This window comes from Meles meles, chromosome 4 (genome assembly GCF_922984935.1).
Source record: "Meles meles chromosome 4, mMelMel3.1 paternal haplotype, whole genome shotgun sequence".
Lineage (NCBI taxonomy): Eukaryota > Metazoa > Chordata > Mammalia > Carnivora > Mustelidae > Meles > Meles meles.
In genome coordinates, this window is record NC_060069.1 from 6,856,834 (window position 1) to 6,879,540 (window position 22,707).

The 22,707-nt window shown below is 38.2% G+C and overlaps 2 protein-coding genes across 6 annotated transcripts in view; both read right to left on the reverse strand.

Annotated features, from left to right (window-relative positions):
- The window catches only part of CEP63 (centrosomal protein 63), a 58,775-nt gene that overhangs the window by 29,549 nt on the left and 6,519 nt on the right, over nt 1-22,707 (reverse strand). For all 5 annotated transcript variants that reach the window (XM_046001810.1, XM_046001809.1, XM_046001811.1 and 2 more), the window contains exons 2-6: nt 18,296-18,364; nt 16,979-17,156; nt 8,877-8,972; nt 7,431-7,553; nt 2,842-2,955 (exon numbers count right to left, since the gene is read on the reverse strand). In XM_046001810.1, the coding sequence (XP_045857766.1) occupies nt 2,842-2,955; nt 7,431-7,553; nt 8,877-8,972; nt 16,979-17,156; nt 18,296-18,339 (555 nt within the window). In that variant the 5' untranslated portion in view covers nt 18,340-18,364. The remainder of the gene's footprint in view (nt 1-2,841; nt 2,956-7,430; nt 7,554-8,876; nt 8,973-16,978; nt 17,157-18,295; nt 18,365-22,707) is intronic.
- Nucleotides 20,517-20,911, reverse strand: LOC123939846 (protein kish-A-like). Its single transcript, XM_046001818.1, has one exon. The coding sequence runs from the start codon at nt 20,857-20,859 to the stop codon at nt 20,641-20,643; it is 219 nt and encodes a 72-aa protein (XP_045857774.1). The 5' UTR covers nt 20,860-20,911; the 3' UTR covers nt 20,517-20,640.

The window sequence follows — 22,707 nt, forward strand, 5'->3', positions numbered from 1 at the left end:
AAATGTACATGACTGCAACGTGCACTGCATAGCAACATAAAAAAAGTTGGACAAATTTACAACAAAATGTTAGTCATAAGAGATCTCTAAATTATGGAATTATGGGTGATTTTATTTAATTCTTGTCTCACTGACATTTTTCCTAAAATGAACATGTATTCAATAACTTTAATAGCTGATGAAAAGAACTTGAGCAAACATAGGACTCAAAGATTGAGAAGTTATTGGGAATTCCACTTCCAGATGTTAAAAATATGTAAGAAGAAAGTTTATATCAAATTTTTAAAAACTGGGGGAAGTGTGGATGCTGATCTCCACTTAATCCATCCTCCCAGATTTTCTCACTTGACTGTTCAATGGTGACTCACATATTACTAAAATGTAACATGTCAACCTTGACTGGTTTCCAATTTGAATATCCAACTGTACAAAGATATAATTTCAGACCACTGGGGAAGTCTGAAGAGACTGAATATTAAATTATGTTCATAAATTTTTCTGTTAATGTAATACAGGTATATTATAATTTTTAAGGTCCTTATCTGTTGGGAAACATGACAATTTCTGCGATTTGCTTTGTAATATTCCATCCAAAGGTTAAGAAGTGGGAAAGGATGAAACAAGACTGGCAAAATGAGCTGTTGTCAATCAGTACAGTCTTAGTTTTACAAGTAAAACAAGTTCTGGAGCTCTATTACACAATAACATGCATGGAGTTAACATCACTATACTAAATGGTTAAGATAGGGGCGCCTGGGTGGCTCAGTGGGTTAAGCCTCTGCCTTCAGCTCAGGTCATGATCTCAGGGTCCCAGGATTAAGCCCCACATAGGGCTCTCTGCTCAGCAGAGAACCTGTTTGCCCCCCTCTCTCTGACTGCCTCTCTGCCTACTTGTGATCTCTGTCAAATAAATAAATAAAATAATAAAAAAAATTTTTTTAAATAAAATGGTTAAGATGGTAAATATTTTTTAAAAGATTTTATTTATTTATTTGACAGACAGAGATCACAAGTAGGCAGAGAAGCAGGCAGAGAGAGGAGAAAGCAGGCTCCCTGCTGAGCAGAGAGCCCAAAGCGGGGCTCGATCCCAAGACCCTGGGATCATGACCCAAGCTGAAGGCAGAGGCTTCAACCCACTGAGCCACCCAGGCACCCCAAGATGGTAAATTTTAATGTTTTCTACCACAATTAAAAAAAAAAAGACTAGCAAAATGATAGTAACTATTAATGCTGGGTAACAACTATCCAGAAATTTAAAAGTTTGTTTTTTTTTTTAAATGATGGTCATACAGCATTGCCACATACTGAATCACAGAAAGATTTAATTTTGTTTAGTTTGCTAACGGGGGAAGAGAAATATATTATAGTAATATTTTTCGAGTTAAGCAGGGAAAGTAGTTTTAAACAAACTACTAGGAGAATGATTCAAATACTAGCAGGGAAAACAAATGTTGGCTTTTTAAAGGCTTCTTATTCTGGCCTCCCTAAATTATGGTAAATAAAAATCTCACTTTTACTAACAATGAAGTTTAATTATGCAGAGTAATCACAATAGTAATTTGAAAAAAGAATTTGCAATCAATAATAAGCATACTCCACAGATGAGTAATTGAGAACTAAAAAGCAGGACTTGATTTTCTTTTTTTTCCAAACTGAAAGCTACAATTAGAATATAACAGTGCCTTATAGCTATTTATGTTTGCACAGTGCTTTAACATTCAGGTCAAAAAAAACTGTGGTCTAGACAGCCAGGATTTTATTGGCCCACTCTGACTGCTTAGCTTGCGGCAGCCTAGTAAATAATTTTCTTCCTTGAGGTTGCTGTGGGCCCCTCCTCCCATCCTGAGTGGAGTCACAGAGCCATTCATGGGAATTAATTGGCCAGCTGATATTTCAGGGGAATGATTACAAGCCAAAACATTACAGAGAGTTAAAGCAGCAAATAATGCAGATTGTTTAAAAAAAATTTTTTAAGCTTCTCTTCAGTTCTTTTAAGTTATCCAGTAACTCCCTCATTCTATAAAACTGAGATAACCTTAACAGATTATCATGATATTAAACAGACAACATAGAACCACGTATTCTAGATAACTGCAATCTAAAAGAGGCGTTAAGACTGTGTCTAGCACACAACAGATGGTCACAAATATTTATTCCCCTCTATATTCATTTCCTGTTGTGTTCTTGGTTTTTAATTGAAAAAACAGAGTATGTTCTAAGGAGAAATATCCCTAAATTAGATAGCTATTCTTTGGTTCTGCTTAAGTCACTAGTTCTTTATTTAAAAAAAGACTTTCACTAGAGTTCTAGAACATGTTTCTGTTGTCACAAAGATACTGCTTTTAGTTAGTACGTAGATCAGTGTGGTGTCAGTCTCTTGGTACCTGTAGGCCCAAGCAGCTGGGCGGAAGCTCCCCAACGGAGGCATCTTGGCCAAAGTCCCTCAGTTAGCAGAGATGGAGCACGACGCCGAAACGGAGTCAAGGCAAAAGCCAGAAACACCCAGACTTACTAGTAAGCCAGAGACCCAAAGAAGTAGAAAGAGAGACAGAGAAAGAACCGAGGTAGAAAGAGAGAGATGGGGAGGGACAGAAAGGGAGAAAAAGGGAAGACCAAGATCAGGAGAAAATGGCATGAGAGAGCAGGAGCGAGCAGGAGAATGTGAGACAGAGAGGGCAAGAGGGAGCACGAGGGAGGAGTGAGAAAGCAAAAGTGTGTGGCATGAAGACACTCGTGGACACGAGTGTGGACCTGAGTGAGCAAACACAGACCACATTAAGCTAGTGCCAATGCCATCAAGACTTCTCGGCCTCTCATTATTTTAAAATGGCTTAAACCTACCTGAATTATCTCTGATTGTTCAGCCAAAGCTTTCCTCTGTGCCTCCAGAGAAGACACCTGTTGCTGATAAATTAAGCGTTGCTTCTCCCAGTCCAGTGATTTCTGACGAAATTCCTGAAGAGGCAATTAAGGTACTTAAATTTAAGTGCTTCCCCTTGCTGTCCCTGCTTCCCTGATTCACTTTTACTTTAATTTTCCCCTTCCTCCCGGGGCACACATGCTCCTTTCTCCCCAGCAGGAGCCCCATTACTCACTTAACTGATAGAACTGTGGAGCAATACTGAATTCCTGACATTCTGTGTCTCTAGATTATCTGTCCTTCTAAATTTAACACCCTAATGGTGAAGAGTATGAAACACAGACGCTAAATCCTAGGTTCGTGATGATTTTCATAGATTTGCTGCCACCTAAAGGTTGTTATCATTTTTAGTGATTTTACAGAAAACTGATCTTAAGAGAACTAAAATCTCAAAATACGATTATGGGGAGATCCCACTACCCAAATTCCTGATATCCAAACCCAGAAACTGAACAGATCAAATAAATTTTCATATGGGTAGCCCAAATCTTACTTCTAGTATCTGAAATTCAGGAACAAAATAGACTCAGATAATGTAATACCCTTTGATATCCAAATTTTTACTATCTCAACAGAAGAACTGCAAAAACTTCAATAACAAGGGGATATCTGTACTGAATTTTTTTTTTTAATTTATTTATTTTCAGCATAACAGTATTCATTGTTTTTGCACCACACCCAGTGCTCCATGCAAAACGTGCCCTCCCTATTACCCTCCACCTGGTTCCCCAACCTCCCACCCCCCGCCCCTTCAAAACCCTCAGGTTGTTTTTCGGAGTCCATAGTCTCTCATGGTTCATCATATTTGTAACCCAAAGCCAAACAGTCAAAATTAATCATGGATCACTTCCTGTTGATAAGAAAATGAGCCCAATATTTATGAAAATGGGAAAAATCAAAGGGATCTCTATATCACTGTCTTCCAGGATTCTCAACTCCAGCAGTCAGAAGTGAGTTTGGGATAATCACTGTTAATCAGTTTTCTGAGAGTCACTCACTCATCCATTCTCCTATATACACACCAGGAACTGTTCTAAGTGGTAGGGCTACAATAAACACACAAAAAATCAAGCCCAACTCAACTGACAATAGGCAACACATTCAGTGTATAAGACATTGGATGATCATACCTGTTTTGCAGAAAATGGAGCACAGAGTGCTCAGAGTTGGAGGTTGCAATTTTAAAAAGCGATGGCATTTAAGTAACTTTCCAGGAAGATGGGGATGAGATTACACTACTCTGGGAAGGGAAAGGCAAGTACAAAGGCTTGAAGTGGAAGCATTGTGGTATGTTTAAGGGTAAGCAAGGAGGCTGGTGTGGCTCAAATGGAGTAAGGGAAAAGCAGGTAAAGAAAGGTCAGTTAACAAGGAGCGAGACTATATAGGTCATCAGGATAAATTTGGCTTTTCAGAGATAGTACTGGAAGGTTTTTGTAAAGGAGAGGACATGCTTTGACTTACAACAGAATCATGGCGGCTGCTGTGTGGAGAAAAGAGAAGACAAGGTTCACTCTAAGGCTTTCGGCTTGAGAAGCTGAGGAATGGAGTTGCCATTAAACAGGAATGGTGCTGGGGGATGGGGAAGAGGAAACCAGGAAGTTTATTTTGGATGTGGCAAGTCTGACACAGCTTTAGACATCAAGGTGGAGCACTGGAACAGCTGAACCAGGCAGATGGAAATTACTCTGTAGCAAAAAGGACAAGTCAAGACTGGATACATAAATGTGGGGATTATCAACATACATACAGTGCTAAAAATAAGGGAGTGAATGATATCACTAAGGGAGTGAGCACAGATACAAAAAAGAAAAGGTCCAATGATATAACCCCAAGGGCATTCCAATGTTAAAAGGGTGGGTAGCAAAAGAGATTGAGAAGAAGTAGCTGACAAGGTAGGAGAAAGCCCAGGAAAGCGTGGTTGTTCTCTAAGTCAAATCAAGAAAGTGTTTCAAGGTGGAACTCATTGGTGACCTCCACATAAATAGCTTCCAGAGAGTGAAAGGGCAAAACCCTTATTGAGTGGATGCAAAAAAAATGGGCAAACATGAACTGGAGACAGGTATACGTGCCCGAAGTAGTTTAGTTATAAAACGAAAGGGAAAAATGGGGCAGCATCCAGAGGAAGAGAGAGGTGAAGAGAGGATATTTAAGAGGGGAGAAAGCTGTATCGTGGCTGAAAACATCCAATAGAAAGGAAGGAAGCACAAAAGAAAAGAATGGCTGGAGCCATCGACAGTTCCACCAGCAGAAAGGCAGAGCATATGGACACGGATGCAAACAGGGGGGCAGATAGTGTTGGAAGTTTGTGAAAATTCTCTTCTTATTGCTTCCAATTTTTAAAGTAAATGGAAAGCAAGATCATCACCCAATGGTGAGAATGTGGAACAAGTACTGAAAGTTTGAGAAAAGAGAAAGTATAAAATTGTCATTATGGAAAGTAGCAGAGTGAGGGGAAATGCAGTATGGTTCTGGGAAGCATTAGGAACTCTTTGAGGTAGATGAACATGAATTTAAAATGAGGCCAGTCAGCATGATTATGTTTTTCTCCAGTCATGTTCTGCCAAACATGGCAAGCAGAGAGCAGGCATAAAGCTGGACTTAACTAGAGTAATGGTTTTGCCAAGCAAATATCATGAAGGAAGAAAGGGACAGAAGAGCTGAAGGGGAATGTAAGGAATGTAATCACCGAATTTAAGCTGTGTTAAGGACTAACACGTGAGGACATGGGGTAGCTACTGAGCAGTGAAAAGGTGGCAGAATGCAATCACTTGGGGATGGGGTCAAGTGATTATTGACAGCCAAGAGATTATTGAGAATAGAGGGCATGAACTGAAAAGAGAAGGATGGCATTTAAAGAATGAGATGATTAAAAATGTGATTCCAGGACGTCTGTAAGTTTGGTAATGACTGACACCCAAGGAATGGCAGTGGGAATGGATGGATGAGACAAGAAGGAGATCAAGATGTGGATGGAGGAAAGAACACCAAGAAATTCAAAGAGCAAAGTATTATAAGTATCATCCCCTATAGATACTGAAATACTCAAGAATTATGACAAGTGTAACACGGAAGAGAGTGACAATGCCCTGGACACTGAAACCTCTGGGCCCGGAAGTAACTCAGGGATCAGAAGATGGCTACTTTGGTTGTACGTATAAAGGTTGGGGGTACCAGCCTGTGACATGAAAATCAAAGATGCGGTTTTGAGGTAGAAATAAAGGAGAATGGTAATGAGCGGCAAGAGGAAGATAAGGCGTTTGAGAGAAAAAAAACCCAGGTGTCACTAAAGATGGCTGGAGAGGAAGCAGTATCTGCACTCCGAGTCTAAGCTCTTCAAATGTATAAAAACATTAAGATGTAGGGGCGCCTGGGTGGCTCAGTGGGTTAAGCCTCTGCCTTCAGCTCAGGTCATGATCTCCCACATCGGGCTCTCTGCTCAGCCGGGAGCCTGCTTTCCCCTCTCTCTCTGCCTGCCTCTCTGTCTACTCGTGATCTCTGTCTGTCAAGTAAATAAATAAAATCTTTTAAAAAAAAGACTAAAAAAACATTAAGATGTAAAAGAATATTAAAGAAATTACGATTCTAAGTAGTAATAATTGCATTTTTGTGGGTGAAAGGTCACTCTCACAAATTATAAGCAATCACAGAGATGCTGAGCAATGTTTCTCAAATTACAATCAGCCAGGGGAGGTGGATAAAATGCAGATTCCTAGGTCTCATGTAGTAACACTGGAGCAGAATCTCTGACAGCCTAAAGAGGACCTCGGGGATTCTTAGGGACACTGGAGAACCAATGGCATGGATAGAGGAGGGGAGTGGCAGATGAAAGTGAAAAGTGCGACAGCCCTGTGCTGTTGCTTCATCTACCTTTGGCAGCGTTAACTCGCCGCCCCCCTTTCGTTGTTTGGGAATGACATACACAATAACCGCAGAGTTACTTAGTCTTAATAAAAACAAAGTCAGGCAAAAAAAGCAAAGAGGGGATAAAGGGCGTACTACATCTAAATGGGAACTGGGGATAAACAATCTGATATGCACAGTACTCTGTACAAAAAGCCATGTACTTTCAACATTTACTAAGCCCCAACTCTGTTGGGCAATAAATACGGAAGACTGCTAGGAACTGGTGGTCAATACTTCTCAATATTGGTATTCTGGGTATGATAACTCTTCCTGAATGGATTGGTCCTGGGCATTCCCTGGTTTAGTGCCCCTAGTTCCTGTCCCCTCAATACCAGTTTCACTCCCAGTCATTTGAACAACCAAAGCAATGTCTCCATACATTTCCAAATGCTCTCAAAGGGTGGTACTGCCCTAGTGAAAACTACTGATAGCTAGTAACCCCATCAGCCCCAGGGGACCAGATGATGACAGGATGTACCTCTGAAATAGCTCCACGGCAGTCCTGGAGATGGTAGAAAATCGGTTTCAGAACTAGGACTATTAGAAACAGCACCTTCCTACAGGAAGGCTGACAACCACTAGGAAGAAATTATTACTATGAACATACCTCTATTTTTCCAGTTAACCTCTCAATTTCAGAACGATCTTCCCTGTGATTTTTGGCATTTCCTCTGAAGTCCCTTATATGCTTTTTCTGTAGTTTTTCATAGCTTCTCTTCAGTCTGCCTAACTGTAGACACAGTTATTTCTAGACTTAAAATTTAAGAATTTGTAAACAGTGGTGGTGGAACAAATTGGTATCATGAAAGCAAGAGCAGTGCTAAACATTACTATTGCAAACAGACTGAGCGTGTTAGATTTGCAAATTAAATACAAAACAATTCAAACCTGCATACAAAAAATAAACACTAGAAGAGAAAGATATTGCATCGAAGAAAAAAACTGAGGGAAAAATACTCTTTAAACAAAACTTTAGCTTTTATTACAATAGCCTTGCACTTAAGGACCCCATAAACCATACCCATGATAAAAGCAGGAAATAAAAATTCCTCCCCTGTGGTTCTTGAGTCATTCTCCTGTGGAACGCTGATATTCAATAAGCAGGACAGGAGTATTTTGGAATTAAATAAAAATAAAAGCAGTGTTTTTTCCCAATCGGAGGAATAATATTAAATTGCTAGAATTTTCTTACTTTCCTTATTTATCCCAAAATGCTTCTGAATATATTGGATTCTCCATCACTTAAAATCTAGTAACTGATTTAACTCAAAAATTAAAATATCGGGGGGCGCCTGGGTGGCTCAGTGGGTTAAAGCTTCTGCCTTCGGCTCAGGTCATGATCCCAGGGTCCTGGGATCGAGCCCCACATCAGGCTCTCTGCCTGGCGGGGAGCCTGCTTCCTCCTCTCTCTCTGCCTGCCTCTCTGCCTACTTGTGATCTCTGTCTGTCAAATAAATAAATAAAATCTTTAAAAAAAAAAAAAAATTAAAATATCGGGGCACCTGGGTGGCTCAGTGGGTTAAAGCCTCTGCCTCAGGCTCAGGTCATGGTCCCAGGGTCCTGGGATGGAGCGCTGCATCGGGCTCTCTACTCGGGAGGGAGCCTGCTTCCCCCTCTCTCTCTCTGCCTGCATCTCTGCCTCCTGGTGATTTCTGTCAAGTAAATAAAATCTTAAAAAAAAATCATTATTTTTAATTTAATTAATTAATTAAATTTTTAATTAAATTAAAAATTTAATTTTTAAAAAAAATATCATTATTTCAATATTGATATCAATATTGGTATCAGTATTTCATAGTATTATATAAGAACAGCTTTATTTCTTTCAGGTACTCAACTGAGAAACACATTTTAGAATCCCTGTTTAGATAGTACCAAACATATAATTTGACAAGACTCTTTTGCCTGGATTCACAGAACAGAGAAATAGTGCCCCTGTGTCTCCCATGGATTATATACTTCCTACTTTATCAAGCAGAAACAGGCACATTGACAAAATTCTAGTGGTTAAAGAGAAAGAATTATGCAGCACACAACAGAATTAAAATCTCACTTCTTCATGTAGTTTCTTTAACTCCTGCTTATAGCCCATGGCCATCTCTTGTTTGACTTTTTCATGTTCTTCTAACTGCTGACGCAGCATTCCAACCTAGAAGCAAAAAGGTAGTAGTATTTTTCATTACTGACATTGAAACAATACCCCTAAAACATAAAAAATGGAAATAACCTTTGTACTTATCCATAAAAACAAGTTCTCAATCGTATATGGTAATATCCTACTCCTTAGGAAGTCAAACACCTAATTATTTAAATTAGATTTCTAAAATCTCTGGGTTTAAATGAAACCTTGCTGTTTGATTTATTCTTCCTAACAATTCTTATTTAAAAAAAAACTCATAAAAAATTAGATATACAAAGTTATAACAACATTGGAAACTAAGAATACTCACTAAACAAAAATCAGTGAGGCTTCAAGAAAAAAATATATAAATTAAAGAACAGAATAGTAATGTCAAGCGGAAAGATACCAGGAGCCTAGAAACTTTATCATTTACCTCACTTCAGAGAAATCAGTTCCACCAACCAGAGTAAGGACGCTATCCTAACCCATTCTTCAATGGTTTAATACCAGCCACAGCTGGTTCATGACCAGCCCTCACCTCCATCAATACCCATCAGTCTCTCTACATCTCTCCATAACTGGTTAGAATTTCATCTATTAATAAGTGAGGAGGGAGAGGGAAAATGGGGAATACTAGGTAATAATCACAATATAGAATGGCAATTTCAAAAACAAAACAAACAAGAAACAGATCTTAAAACTTCTCATCATTCACCTATATGTGGAATCTAAAAAACAAAACAAGCGAACAAAACAAAACAGAAACAGATTCATAAATACAGAGAACTGGTAGTTGCCAGAAGTGAGGAAGGCAGGGGGATGGGCAAAACAGATGAAGGGAATTAAGAGCTACAAACTTTCAATTATAAAATAAATAACTCTCAAGGATAAAAAGTACAACATAGAGAATATAGTCAATAATACTATAATAACTTTAATTAATATTATATATTATATATAATATATAATTATATAATACTATAATAACTTTGTATGGTGACAGATGGTAACTACAGTTTTGGTGAGCATTTCGTAAAGTATATAAATATCAAATCACTATGTTGTATACCTGAAACTAATATAATATTGTATGTATTAATTTAAAATAAAATAAAATAAAAATATCAATCACCAAATGCCTTAGCACTCATATTCTAATAAGCAATATCAATAAAGGAGAAAATAGAGGCATCTAAATCTTTGGAGCAATAAAAGTTCTCACCACACCCGCAAAAATTTTCTAAGTACATAGGGTGGCAGAGGGTAACTAGACTTACTGTGGTGATCACTTCCCAATATATACAAATGCTGAATCATTACATTGTACACCTGAAACTAATATGTTTTATCTCAGTTTAAAAAACCAGAAACAAAATTCTTACAAGAACAATTCAATTTTGCTGTATCTTTATAAACACCAAATAGTTGACTTTATTTTTACCCAGTTGGACAATTTTCATCTTTCAATTAGGCCATTGTATGCAATTACATTTTAAGGACCTACAAGGTTTCCCCCAGTAGCTGAAAATAGAGTGTTCCTATGAAACCTTTTGCAAGTCAAAATGGCTACAGCAAAGAAGCAGTGATCATTTCAGGAAAGTAGAAATCCTCTTCAGGTTTCTGTCAGCTAGCAAAAACAGGTACTGATACAAGTCTTCTGTAAGAGCAAAGTGGTATCAGGCGCACTTTCCCCGAGCAGGGAACCTCCCATCTGGATTTAAATCTCTCATCTTATTAAGTGCAGTGTGTACCTACTGAGCTCAATGATCCAGTTTTCTCACCTTTCTGGCCTCTTTGGAAACGGTAACTTATCATTTCATTTTTCTCCCCTTATTAGATTCTAAAATATGTTATTCTACTAATGTATCAATATATACTTTAAACAGTTCTCTCGAGATTAAAACATGGGTTTGCAACTTAATAAATCTAACATTAGTCATTTTTACCAATTCCCAAGCAACCCAAGAACTAAAGAAATACTTCTATTCCATTTATCCCCCAACCAGACTTAAATGCCATTATAATTCTACATATATGTTAAACTGAAAATGCTACTGTTATATCCAGTCAATATTCACTCAGATTTACCCAAATATTTACTGTTGCCTTTCATTTCTTCCTTTATCTCTTGAGCATTGATCTGAGATCACTTTCCTTCTGCCTGAAGAATATTTAGTATTTCCATGTGTGGGTCTATCAGTGACAGATTCTCAATTTTTATTAATCTGAAAATGTCATTGTTTTATCTTTACTCTGGGTATAGATTTTTGGTTTGGCAGGGGAGAAAAGTCATTTCTTCGTAAGGATCATTCTATTGTCTTCTGGCTTTCACTGTTTTAGCAGACAAGTCAGCTGTTTGGAGCTGTTTGTAGATAATCTTTTTTTCTTCTTAAATAATGTTTTTTTTCCTTGATTATTTTTCAGATTTCCTCTTTGTTTTTTAGTTTTCAACCTTTTTATTTACCTTGCTTGAGATTCTCATACTTCTTAAATACATGGCCTTCTTCACTTTTGGCAAAATCTTAGTTAATTTATCTTCAAATATTGCTTCTGTCCAGTTGCATTTTTTTTTCTCCTTCAGGGATTCCAAAAACACTCATATTATACCTTCTCACTGAATTTTCTTTCTCTTATCTTTCCTCTATATTTTCTATCATTTGTCCACGCTTTATACTAAACATTTTCTTCTGACCTATCTTCAACTTCACTAACTTTCTTTCAGTTACTTTTTCAATATTATAATTTCCATTCATTTCACTTTTTTTTGATTTTCCACTCTTTAAGTGCTCAATCTTATCTTTTATCTCCTAGACAACAGTGAACATAGCTATTGCAAAGTCAGAGCATGGTAATGCCAGTATCTAGATTTGCCATGGGCCTGTTTCTACCTTGCTTCTGCCTTTTTGCATTTTTGTTGCTTGTCTTTCTGTGTCAGGGGTTACTTTCTAAGTGGGTACCGAGTATTTTATTTGCAAAATTATTTGAGGAAACAATTTAAGCCCCAGAATGGTGTTTTCCCCCCTTCAGAGAAAATTTAAGCTTGCTTTTTCCAGGTTCCCAGAAGCCTTAGCACTTAGGAGATGCTTAGGGACAGTGGCACCCTAAGATCACCTTAACTAATTTCAGAAATTTAAATGCCTGTGGCTGAGTGGTGATTTCAAAAGGGCTTGTTCTATACCCAGCCCATCCTCCCTCCTAGGGTGCTGCCTTTTGGGGTCCCAATCCAAAGTGAGGAGGGGTCAAAGCTGCCTTGGACACCAAATCATTTATTCTCTTAACACCTTGAAATTATCAAAAACCCCATTTAGTCTCTATCCTCTGAGCTACCTTCTCTAGTTTCAACTGTCCCAAGCCCGAGGCTCCACCCTCAACCTCTAGCCAGCAGAGATCTTGGCCTGGTTCTTCACTAGCTTGTTTAGCACTCTAGTTCAAGCAGACTTTTTTTTTTTTTAGCTTAGTTTATGTAGTTGGCCTCAGCGGGTGGGCTAGCCCAAAATAACTAGCCTGTCCTTACCAGATGTTGAAGTCTGAAAGATTCATATTTAACTGAAAACATCCTGAATAAATTTACTTTGAAAGCAGAATTCTAAATCCAATCAAACTTTCAATCAGATGTAAAAAGAGAATAATGATATTTTATACATGTAAGTTCTCAAAAGTATGTTCTACCAAAAATGGAGAAATAAACAAAGATGACAGAATCCAAAGAGACTAAAAGGAGAAAAGCAGGAAAAACTTTGGAATAATGGTGAAGGGACTTGCCAAAATGACAGCTATCCAGCTAACCTAGAGAATAGTTTATCCTTATTTGAGAATGGCAAGCTCCAAAAAAGAGAAAGAAGATGAAGAAGAAGAAGAAGAAGAAATCATAGATAGGTTACCTGATATACTTGAAGATACAAAGAAGACTTACACTTGTGTCAGAGAGTGGGAAGAATCAGTGGTAGGTACATTTTTAAAAAGCAAATGAAAATTCCCAGGAAGACAAAAAATTGTTTAAGAAACAAGTTTATCATTATACTCTCTGACTCAGATGTAAGTAATATTTACCATCTTAATGATGTAAATACTAAATGCTGATCTAACCAAAAATTAAGATCTATAATCCTGGCAGGATAAGGGGATGGGAATTTTATATAAAAGAGAAAAACTCATCTCTTATAGCAGCAAGTCATTAGATAAATAGCTAAAACTGAAAATTCAGAAAAATCAGTATTGAATGCCACTTAGAAACATGGGGAAAATACCAAAAGAAAGAATTAAAGGCATTGAAATGACTGCTTCAGAGAAGCCAGAATCCCACTTTCTGAGGGGCAGGCAGGTGATTACTGGTTTTTCTTACCAGCCTTACAGAACCATTTTTCTTTTTATTTACTACAAGTGGCAAGCATAAATATTAAATGAGAAGATAAGATTGCTTAATTTTATTTCCATACCAAGATCCAGTTCATAATGAGAACTCACCAATATTGAAATTTCTTAAAGAAAAAAGGAGAAAAAGAGGTTGAATGCTGAGAGTGAGGAATGGCACTGGGCAGAGAAATAGGAGCTAAGGTTTGAAACTGCCAGTATGGATGACAGAAGAAAGAGCTGAAATCACAGATCGTTTGAGATACAACTGAGTTTTCAGAGAGCTTGCTTAAATAGTAACTCACTCTTCACAACCACCCTGGAACATAAACATTATATCCCAATTTCACACAGGATGAAACAGGCTCAGAGAGGTTAGACTATTTGTCCAAGGCCAATCAGCAGAAAAGAGACAGAGTTAGGACTCCAAGTTCCTCACTCATTTTATCAGATCAGCCTGCTCTGCATGGCATTAGGAGTTATCACCAGCAGAAACGGCCAAGCCCAACAATGTAATCAGCAAACAGCCAAAGCATTCACTTACAAAATGAGCTGTTCCCGCTAGTCTCCCGCAAGCAGGATCTGCCCACCGGCTGGAGCTGATCATACAGCAATCCAGCGCTAGATAAGGAGCTTGAGGCAGAATGTGAAGCAATGACATCACCAAACACACTGTTTAGTGCGCCTGGCAATTTTTTATGCAGCAAAACTTTCTATGAAGTGGAGGATGCAATATACTGCTTCACAGTCTGGTGAAAGCTTTCCATCTCAGTGTCGTTTGAGTAGCACTGGTTCATACCGTAGCGCGGCTTCTAGGCCTGGAACTTTCAAACAAATAAGGATGACAAAAACTTAAAGCTCTATTTTCTAACTCTTATATCAAAGTAGATTATGAACGTGTTAAAAACCAACACAATTTCACAGAAGAACTCTATGGGATAGAGTCCCATTACTAGCATTTGGTAAAAGCACTTTACTTCTAGAAACTTAATCAACTTTCAGCAACCCAATCAATGAAGCAGTAAATTGACCAGACAGCTACAATTCTAAATTTCCTTTATGTCCCCAGGCCAATACTGTAATCTTCACCTCCTTACCATGGAACCTATCCATTCAATCCCTTTAATTTCTTTTTAAGGTATTAAGTAATGGCAGTAATGCCCCTGAGATTAAAACTAAGCTACAGGAATAAATTTCAACAGTCTCAGAGTGACTAAATATTCTCATAATCACACACATGGGAATTTCTTTAATGGGTTTCTAACAAAATAAACAACTTAGATATCTATATATACATACAGTGTTTTTCTTAGCTAGGAAACCAAATCACTTTAACTTACTAAACAAAACTACTTTTGTTTCCCACCAGGAAAAGTAAAGAAGTGGTAGCTAAAGTAGCTTATCAGACAAGGAGCACTGACCCTACCTAAATTACAATGTTTAAAAAATCAAGTATGATTATCATTCCATGTATTTTTTTGCCACCTTCTACATCTTTGCATGAGGTATAATTTTAAAATACATTCTTTAAGGTCTACTCAAGTTTTAAAATAAATTCCAATTTAGCAAATGGCATTCACAGGAAACTAAATTTGATGTACTGCTTTGATCCAAAGTGCAAATGGCCAGCCACTGAGAGATTCCCCTGACAAGCATAAAACACTTTTTATGAAGACTAACCCTTTCCTTGTTACATGAAACATTTTTAAAATGACACTCTTGCTATGTGTCATCAAAAGAATCATAATGTCAGTGTGTAGACTCACAGAAGTGTCCCCGAGTAAGCTGAGTCAACAGTACTCATGTGTGGTGATCCCACTGGTAGGAAAGTCCAGCAGAGTGGGGCTTGGGACTGGGACCTCCCTACAACTTTTCCAATCCTCACATGGACATTGATGCCAGGCATTTAGAAGCAGTTCTTGGGCTTAGAAGTGCTTTCTGCTTTCCTTCCAATATTCCATGTTCTTCTTTTTACTGTACCAGCTAAACTGAGAGAAATCGATCAGCATATTAGTAAATTTTTCCCCCAAATCACCAATAACTAGTGGTGGTGGGATTGCAAGTAAGTTTTATTTTTCTCTTTTCTTTCTTCCCCCCCAATTTTCAACAAGGGCAAATAAAAAATTTTTAAAGGGTTTTCTGAATTTTGTTTTAAATCGAACCCAAATAGGCAAGTTACTAAATTTTGGACTTAACTTTTTTACCCTAGCCATAAAATGAAGCCAAAAGCAATGTTCACTAAACTCAAGTCAATGTTAATAAAGGCATGTAATAGGATAACGGCTATACACTCTCTACATTTTCTTAAAGAAGTTAGGTATTATATGTGAGCAAGGTAATATGAAATAAATATTGATATATAAATATAACTTGAAATAAATGTTAATATTCTTATGTGTTTTCACAACAAATTCTTCTCCTAAAAGAAACCATGAGAATTAAAATATAATATAGAAACTAACTTGACATACAAATGCTTTTTCCAACAAATATTTAAGAAACATACTTAGAGGGGCGCCTGGGTGGCTCAGTGGTTTAAGCCTCTGCCTTCGGCTCAGGTCATGATCTCAGGGTCCTGGTATCGAGGCCCGCATTGGGCTCTCTGCTCAGTGAGGAGCCTGTTTCTCCCTCTCTCTCTGCCTGCCTCTCTGCCTACTTGTGACCTCTCTCTCTCTGTCAAATAAATAAATAAAAATATTTAAAAAAAAAAAAAAGAAAGAAACATACTTAGAAATGCAAACTGGTGTAGCCACTCTGGAAAACAGTATGGCGGTTCCTCAAAAAGTTCAAAATAGGGCGCCTGGGTGGCTCAGTGGGTTAAAGCCTCTGCCTTGGGCTCAGGTCATGATCCCACGGTCCTGGGATCGAGGCCCCCATCAGGCTCTCTGCTCAGCGGGAAGCCTGCTTCCCCCTCTCTCTCTGCCTGCCTCTCTGCCTACTTGTAATCTCTGTCAAATAAATAAATAAAGTATTAAAAAAAAAAGTTCAAACTAGAGCTACCCTATGACCCAGTAATTGCACTACTAGGTATTTATCCAAAGGATACAAAGATAGTGATTCAAAGGGGCACATGTACCCCATTTAGAGCAACAATGTCCACAATAGCCAAACTATGGAAAGAGCCCAGATGTCCATTGACAGATGAATGGATAAAGAAGAGGCAGAGTGTATGTGTGCGTAGACACACATATGCAATGGAATATTATGCATTGCAGAACAAAATCCTGCCATTTGCAACAGTGTGGATGGAGCTAGAGGGTATTATGCTGAGCAAAATAAGTCAGTCAGAGAAAGACAAATACCGTACGATTTCACTCATATGTGGAATTTAAGAAACAAAACAGATAAACATAAGGGAAGAGAAGGGAAAAAAATAAGATGAAAATTGAGAGGGAGGCAAACCATAAGCAACTCTTAACTCTAGGAAACAAACTGAGGGCTGCTGGAGGGAAGGGGCGTGAGGGATAATGTAACTGGGTGCTGGGCTTGAAGGCAGGCACGTGACGTAATGAGCACTGGGTGTTACGTGCAACTGATGAATCACTAAATTCTATTCCTGAAACTAGTAATACAGTACATGTTAACTAAGTTGAACTTAAATAAAGAATTTTTTAAAAAAGAAACATATTTAATATAAAAGCCAAGGTCAAATATCAAAAAGAGGAGTGAATCAACAGCTTTACCTCTTTGTGTTTCATATCCAACTGACCCCTAAGGGCCTTGAGTTCTTGCTCACGGATGTCCAGGCAAGTTTCGAGAGCGTGCGTCTGCCCTTCCCATTCAGATTTTTTATGAGCCACCATGATGTCAATCTGTTTCATGAGCTCTTGTAGTTCTGCTTCACAGGATGTCAAAAATCCCCTGTAAATAACAACACATGCCCGTGATTTTTTCTCTTTCCTGTGTAAAAATATAGCAGATGTAAACCCTGCTGAGGTAGAATGATGTCAATAAGGAACTTATTAGAGACGAAGAAATGATGTCTGAGCTTTTCCCTTCCATGTTCATATTAAGGTGATTACTTATTCCCCTACATACCTTGCCTTCCTCTAATACCCAACTCTGAAGCCTAAGTCATTCGGTCAAACTGAAGACTGATGTGTAAGTCAGGCTTGTGAGCAATGCTTCCATAACCAACAACCAGCTCTTTTGTAATGTTTGAGAAACACTGTCAGGAAGAATCCAGGCAAGCTTGTCACATTTTTAGCTAACCAAAATAAAAAGCCTTTGAAGCGAGGAAGCTATTGGGAAAATGACAATACAATTTTAAGAGCTGTTTCAAGAAACGCATCCTTGAGCCAGATGTATTTCAACTATTTCTTCCCACCTTATTACTAGAAACTTACTGCAACCGACCTTATTGTAAACTGACCTTTGTCCTTCACAGTCACAGGAGATGCCAGATATCTCAGAGGCAGAAAAAGAAGTAAGCAAAGTACTGGATTCAAACAGGTTTCCAGAAATAGCCACAGAAAGCTGTAGCTTGGAAGGCTTAAATACTTTTTTATAAAAGCATTTGTTCTTAGTGTACAAAACTTTTGAACTTTGACTTTTGCTTTTGAAGAGAAAATTGAGAGTGGGTTGAAAGCAAGCAGCTAGCTCCACATTGCTGAGATAAGGCAAACACCCCAGAGAGAGATGCTGTCCACAGACAGGACATGAATCGGCTGAGCTTCCACTCAGCATTTTTGCTTCTATAACCAAAGCACAAAATGGTCAGAGTCATAACTTGGATATGTTTGTAAACTTAGCAAGAGGGGCACCTGGGTGGCTCAGTTGCTTAAGTGACTGCCTTTGGCTCAGGTCATGATCCCGGAGTCCTGGGATCCAGTTCAGCATCGGGGCTCCCTGCTCAGTGGGAAGTTTGCTTCTCCCTCTGACCCTCCCCTGTCTCATGCTGTCTCTCTCATTCTCTCTCTTTCAAATAAATAAATAAAATCTTTAATAAATAAACAAACTAACTAACTTAGCGAGAAGCTTAAGGTCAATAACAAACTTACCCTTCATGTCCCCGATTCTGTATTCCTTCCAACAAAGCCTCCATTGCCAAATCCCCTTTGGTTTGGCAACTGGGAAAGCAAAAAAAAAAAAAAAAAATCAGTCAGGAGAAAATACCTTTTTTTAAGTTCTAACAGTCCGACTTAAAAACCTACGAATGTGAAAGCACACAATAACAAATAACATTGAGAAAATGTAGTACTTCTTAGGATGACTGTAGAAGCAGTCAAGGAACACCACTTCAAGAAATATTCAAACCAAATACACTTCAGGCTGAAAGAAAGTAACTTACAATGATCTGAATTGTGCTGATACTCTCCCCACATGATAGCAATCGTACCTCATTCTTGTACCCCTGTGAACCGAACTAGTAGGAGAGGGACAGTGATAAAAGCCTCTCACAACATGAGTGGAATTAGGGGTCACACACGTCAGAGGAAAAGTAGATTTTTTTTTTTTAAGAGATATTATAAAAAGATTAAATGCCCTGAGCTTGAACTCTTTGGTCCATCATGGGAGATCTTACCCACACCCTTCAGATGACAGGCCGGTGAAGCTTCCTAGAACACTCTCCCTCCCTTCAAAGGCAGCTCTATAGGCCATCCCTCCTCTCTACTTGCCCACTGCTAGTCCTTAACAAGTGCTTTCACAGGAGTTACACCAATCTGGGAATGAGGTTTTTGTACATGTTTTCCTTACTATTCAGCCCTCAAGGGCAGAAATCTAACTGTATTCCAGCTCGAGAGCCTAGTGTTTCAGTATGGCACATGTTCGATGTTTTTGGCTGAACTTATCACAATTCCCCTCCCTCTTCCCAACCCCCTTGTACAAGCTGGTCATAGAGAAGCGTACAGCAGAGAAAGAAAGGAAGGAGACAGAACAGGCTGCCATAGAAAGGGAAAGACACACCATGAAGAAAGGAAGGTGAGGAAGAGAGGTAAAAGATCACCCTTCAATTCGGAAATGACAATGAGAAGTACCCTTTGCTGGTTTCTCACTTCTGCAGAACATCAACCAATGTCAAACTACTTCCCGCTCCTGAAACACTGCTTTTTTCCTTAAGCCTTCAAAGGTTCAGCCCTGAATTAGTCTTTAGGTAATTCTCAAAAGCTGTGGTGGGAAGTTCTACCCCTTCGTTCTAATGCCTCGTCCAAAAATTACAATGCTCTGGAAGGGGATTTCTTCATTTAACAGAGAATTCAGTGTCATACTAACCACCAGATACACAAGGATGAAAGACATGCTCCTTTTCAAGGAATTAATAGTCCAGTACATGAAAGAAAAAATTAACCCAGAATGTTCCCTCAGTATGATAAATGTAGTGAGGTGAGGACAGAGTGTCCTGGAGACAGAGAGGAGAATGGAAGATTGGAAAATACAACTACTGCATCCTATCTGCATCCATTTCTAAAGTTACTAATGGAAGTATTTAACTATCTGTGCACAATATAGCAGAGAGGCTTTTTTTTTTTTTTAAACTAGACACATTAAAGTGCTGTATTTAAAAACAAACAAAATACAGTTTGTGTTTTGGGGCAGTTAAAGTAAGTGGAGACCTGACACTAAAAAGAATGAAAACACAAACAGGATTATCATTCTGTAATTGTTCTATTTTGCTATTTTCACTCTAAGTACACAGTCTTATTTAGAGAATGACAGCCGGTCAAATTTTCAGAGGCTACTATATCAGTCAGTTATTCTAAACTCTTTTATGCTAAATATGAATATCTTCCCAGTACTACTCTAAGTCTGATCTCATTTATCTTCCTCCTTAAGAACTGCATAGCTTGTTTTAAATAGCTGAAACACCTGTGATACACTAGCGAGTTTGCTTCGAGGTACTCTGTTAATGCTCTGGTGTGACCAGGGGAAAAAGCAAGCATTATTAAATATGAATGCAATCCTTACCAACACAAATTGAACTTTTTCCCTAATAAAAAAGCTAGTCCAGAAAAATGTCTCATTCTATAAGGATTTTATCATTCCCAAATCACAGTGAAAGAAACTTGGGTCATTTACCAATTTTGTTTTCTATTATGCGCCTTAGAGATACCTCACGAAAAACTGGTATCTGACATAACAGAACAACATTTGCAGAATGTAATATTGTAGTGACAGTACTGAGGTTGATTGTTATAGACATACTAAACTCTTTGAGTATTAAATGGTTACATCCTATTTATAGAGAACATTGGTCCAATAATAAAAATAGAGAACAGCAGCTGGAAATTTATCTCATTCAATGTTCAGAGATAAAAGGGTTAACCATTCATTCCATTATTTTCTGTAAATAAGTCCTTTCCCATACTGAAATCTGATGGCAATTAAATTCTGATATTCTTCCAAGCTACTGTATGAAGAGGATGCTGAAGGCCATCACTATACAGCATACTGCAACGTAAGGGCTCTTCCGTTCACCAATTCTGGCGCATTTCCAAAATATACCCAACAATCCAGTTTTATTTCTGTCCAGGAGGCTGGGTGCCAAGGATCGGATATAAGCACAGGTACATATAAGCAGCAAGATTATAGTCAATAGACTCTGAAAATTGAAAATGGCAGACATAGTGAGGCCGGCGAAGCCCCAGCCACATCACCCTTCCGGGCCCAGGGCGGAAGAGGCGTGCACGCCCCCAGCAGAGAGGCTTTTGCTCCAGCTAGTTTATCCTTCACCTTACACCAATGTTAAATAAAATGAACACCTAAAGACAGAGGTTTTCATGTTCTAACCCACCTTCTTTCAAACCTTGATATGGTCAATTACAGCGCAATCCCAATTTCATGTCTTATTCCACTCTGGGGAGCTGCGAGGCAGTGCCCAGTCTGCACAGTACCATGTGGATAAAAAACCCAAGAGAGAGCCCTACTCTGCAACTAAGTAGCTTTGTGTCCTTGGACTGCAGTTTTTGCATCTGTAAAATGAGCAGTATGAACTATAGTCCCCAAGGTGTCATGGCATTCTAGTAGCCAATGTCCACTGTAAGTAGCCTGCTCTTGCCTACTGTACACGGATATTTATCAAATCCGTAAGAAAGTGCTATTCCTAAGGACAGCGCTACTCCAGACATTAAAAACTAGCATCAGTAAAATTATACTTCTTTAGGTCATTTCATTCTTAAACATTAATATATTTAGCAATATAAATTAGTAACACACACTTAGTAATATACAGTAATATATTTTCTAGATGATATTATTATTAATTACCAATGTTTAAGACAGAAGGCAACAGTCACTGAGTACACAACTTTTTTGCCTCCTACACACTGTTAATTCATTCTTCACAACACTCATAAAAGACAGACACAATTTCTTTGAGGAAACTGAGGCTTAGAGGGTTAAATTGGTTGACAACAGTAAACTACACATCAGAGTCATAGGATAAAACTTAAGCAGTAACTCCTAAGTCCCAACCAATGTGCAATCTTCATAAATTTTACAATATTCCAGATCTTAAAGTACCTTCATCTTTCCTTTCGGTTTAACAGTGTCTTCTTGGCAATAAATGAAACCAAACCAAAAAGTCTGGGTACAGGAAAAAAATGCAAGCTTACCACCACAGACACCAGATGGCAGTAACACAATAGTGAAAATAACCCACACCTTGGGAAATTGCCATTTCAGAAGTAAAACTAATGGTCCAAGACTAAAACAAAGATATCTCTGTTTTTAAAAATTTGGGGGTGGAGGACCAGCAACATTCTCTCTAGAAAATGATCTAATGTGTAATGTGTTTCTTTACCAAAACCTTCACCATCTATTTGAACAGCTGCCAAACACCATCAGTTCTCATTGTTTAGGATCAGGTAAATAGCAAGGGCTCAGATTTTCTGTGGACTTTTCTCACCTGAGTTTCTCACAACTCCATCACCGACTCCTTCCTAACCACACTGAGCCTCATTCACCTCTATATACTATGTCGCTCTGTCTTCTTTTGCCTGTGCCATGTAATAGCGATGTAAAGTTAGAAACTCTGTTCATAATAATAAATGCAAATTTACTCACCGTTTGAAAATCTACTACTCCTTGCCACTAACGTAAAATGCTAAAGTGGTTACATAAAAACTGTGTAGCTCTACAATTGTCACTTCTGCAGCTAAACCAAGACATCAACAAATATAACTTATTAATTATAACTCTTTTAAGTTATTTATTGTAACTCTCCTTTGGAATTAAAGCTATTTTAAATCAGTGAAATATAGAAGAATTAAAGGGAACACAGGGTAGGAAGCAGGGAAAACACACTTTAAATCTTCAGGGAAAAAGAATCCAGATAGGATATCTAATAAAAGGCAAAGCTTTGAAACTCATTAGCATACTGGAATTTAAGAGCTAGAAAGGATCTGAAGGACTCCTCTTTAAACTCTCCATTTATAGATCAGGAAAAATATTCCAAATATAAACCCATGATCAA

Coding starts and splice junctions, on each gene's coding strand:
- LOC123939846 (XM_046001818.1), bottom strand. CDS start 20,859: ATGTCTGCCATTTTCAATTTTCAGAGTCTATTGACTATAATCTTGCTG.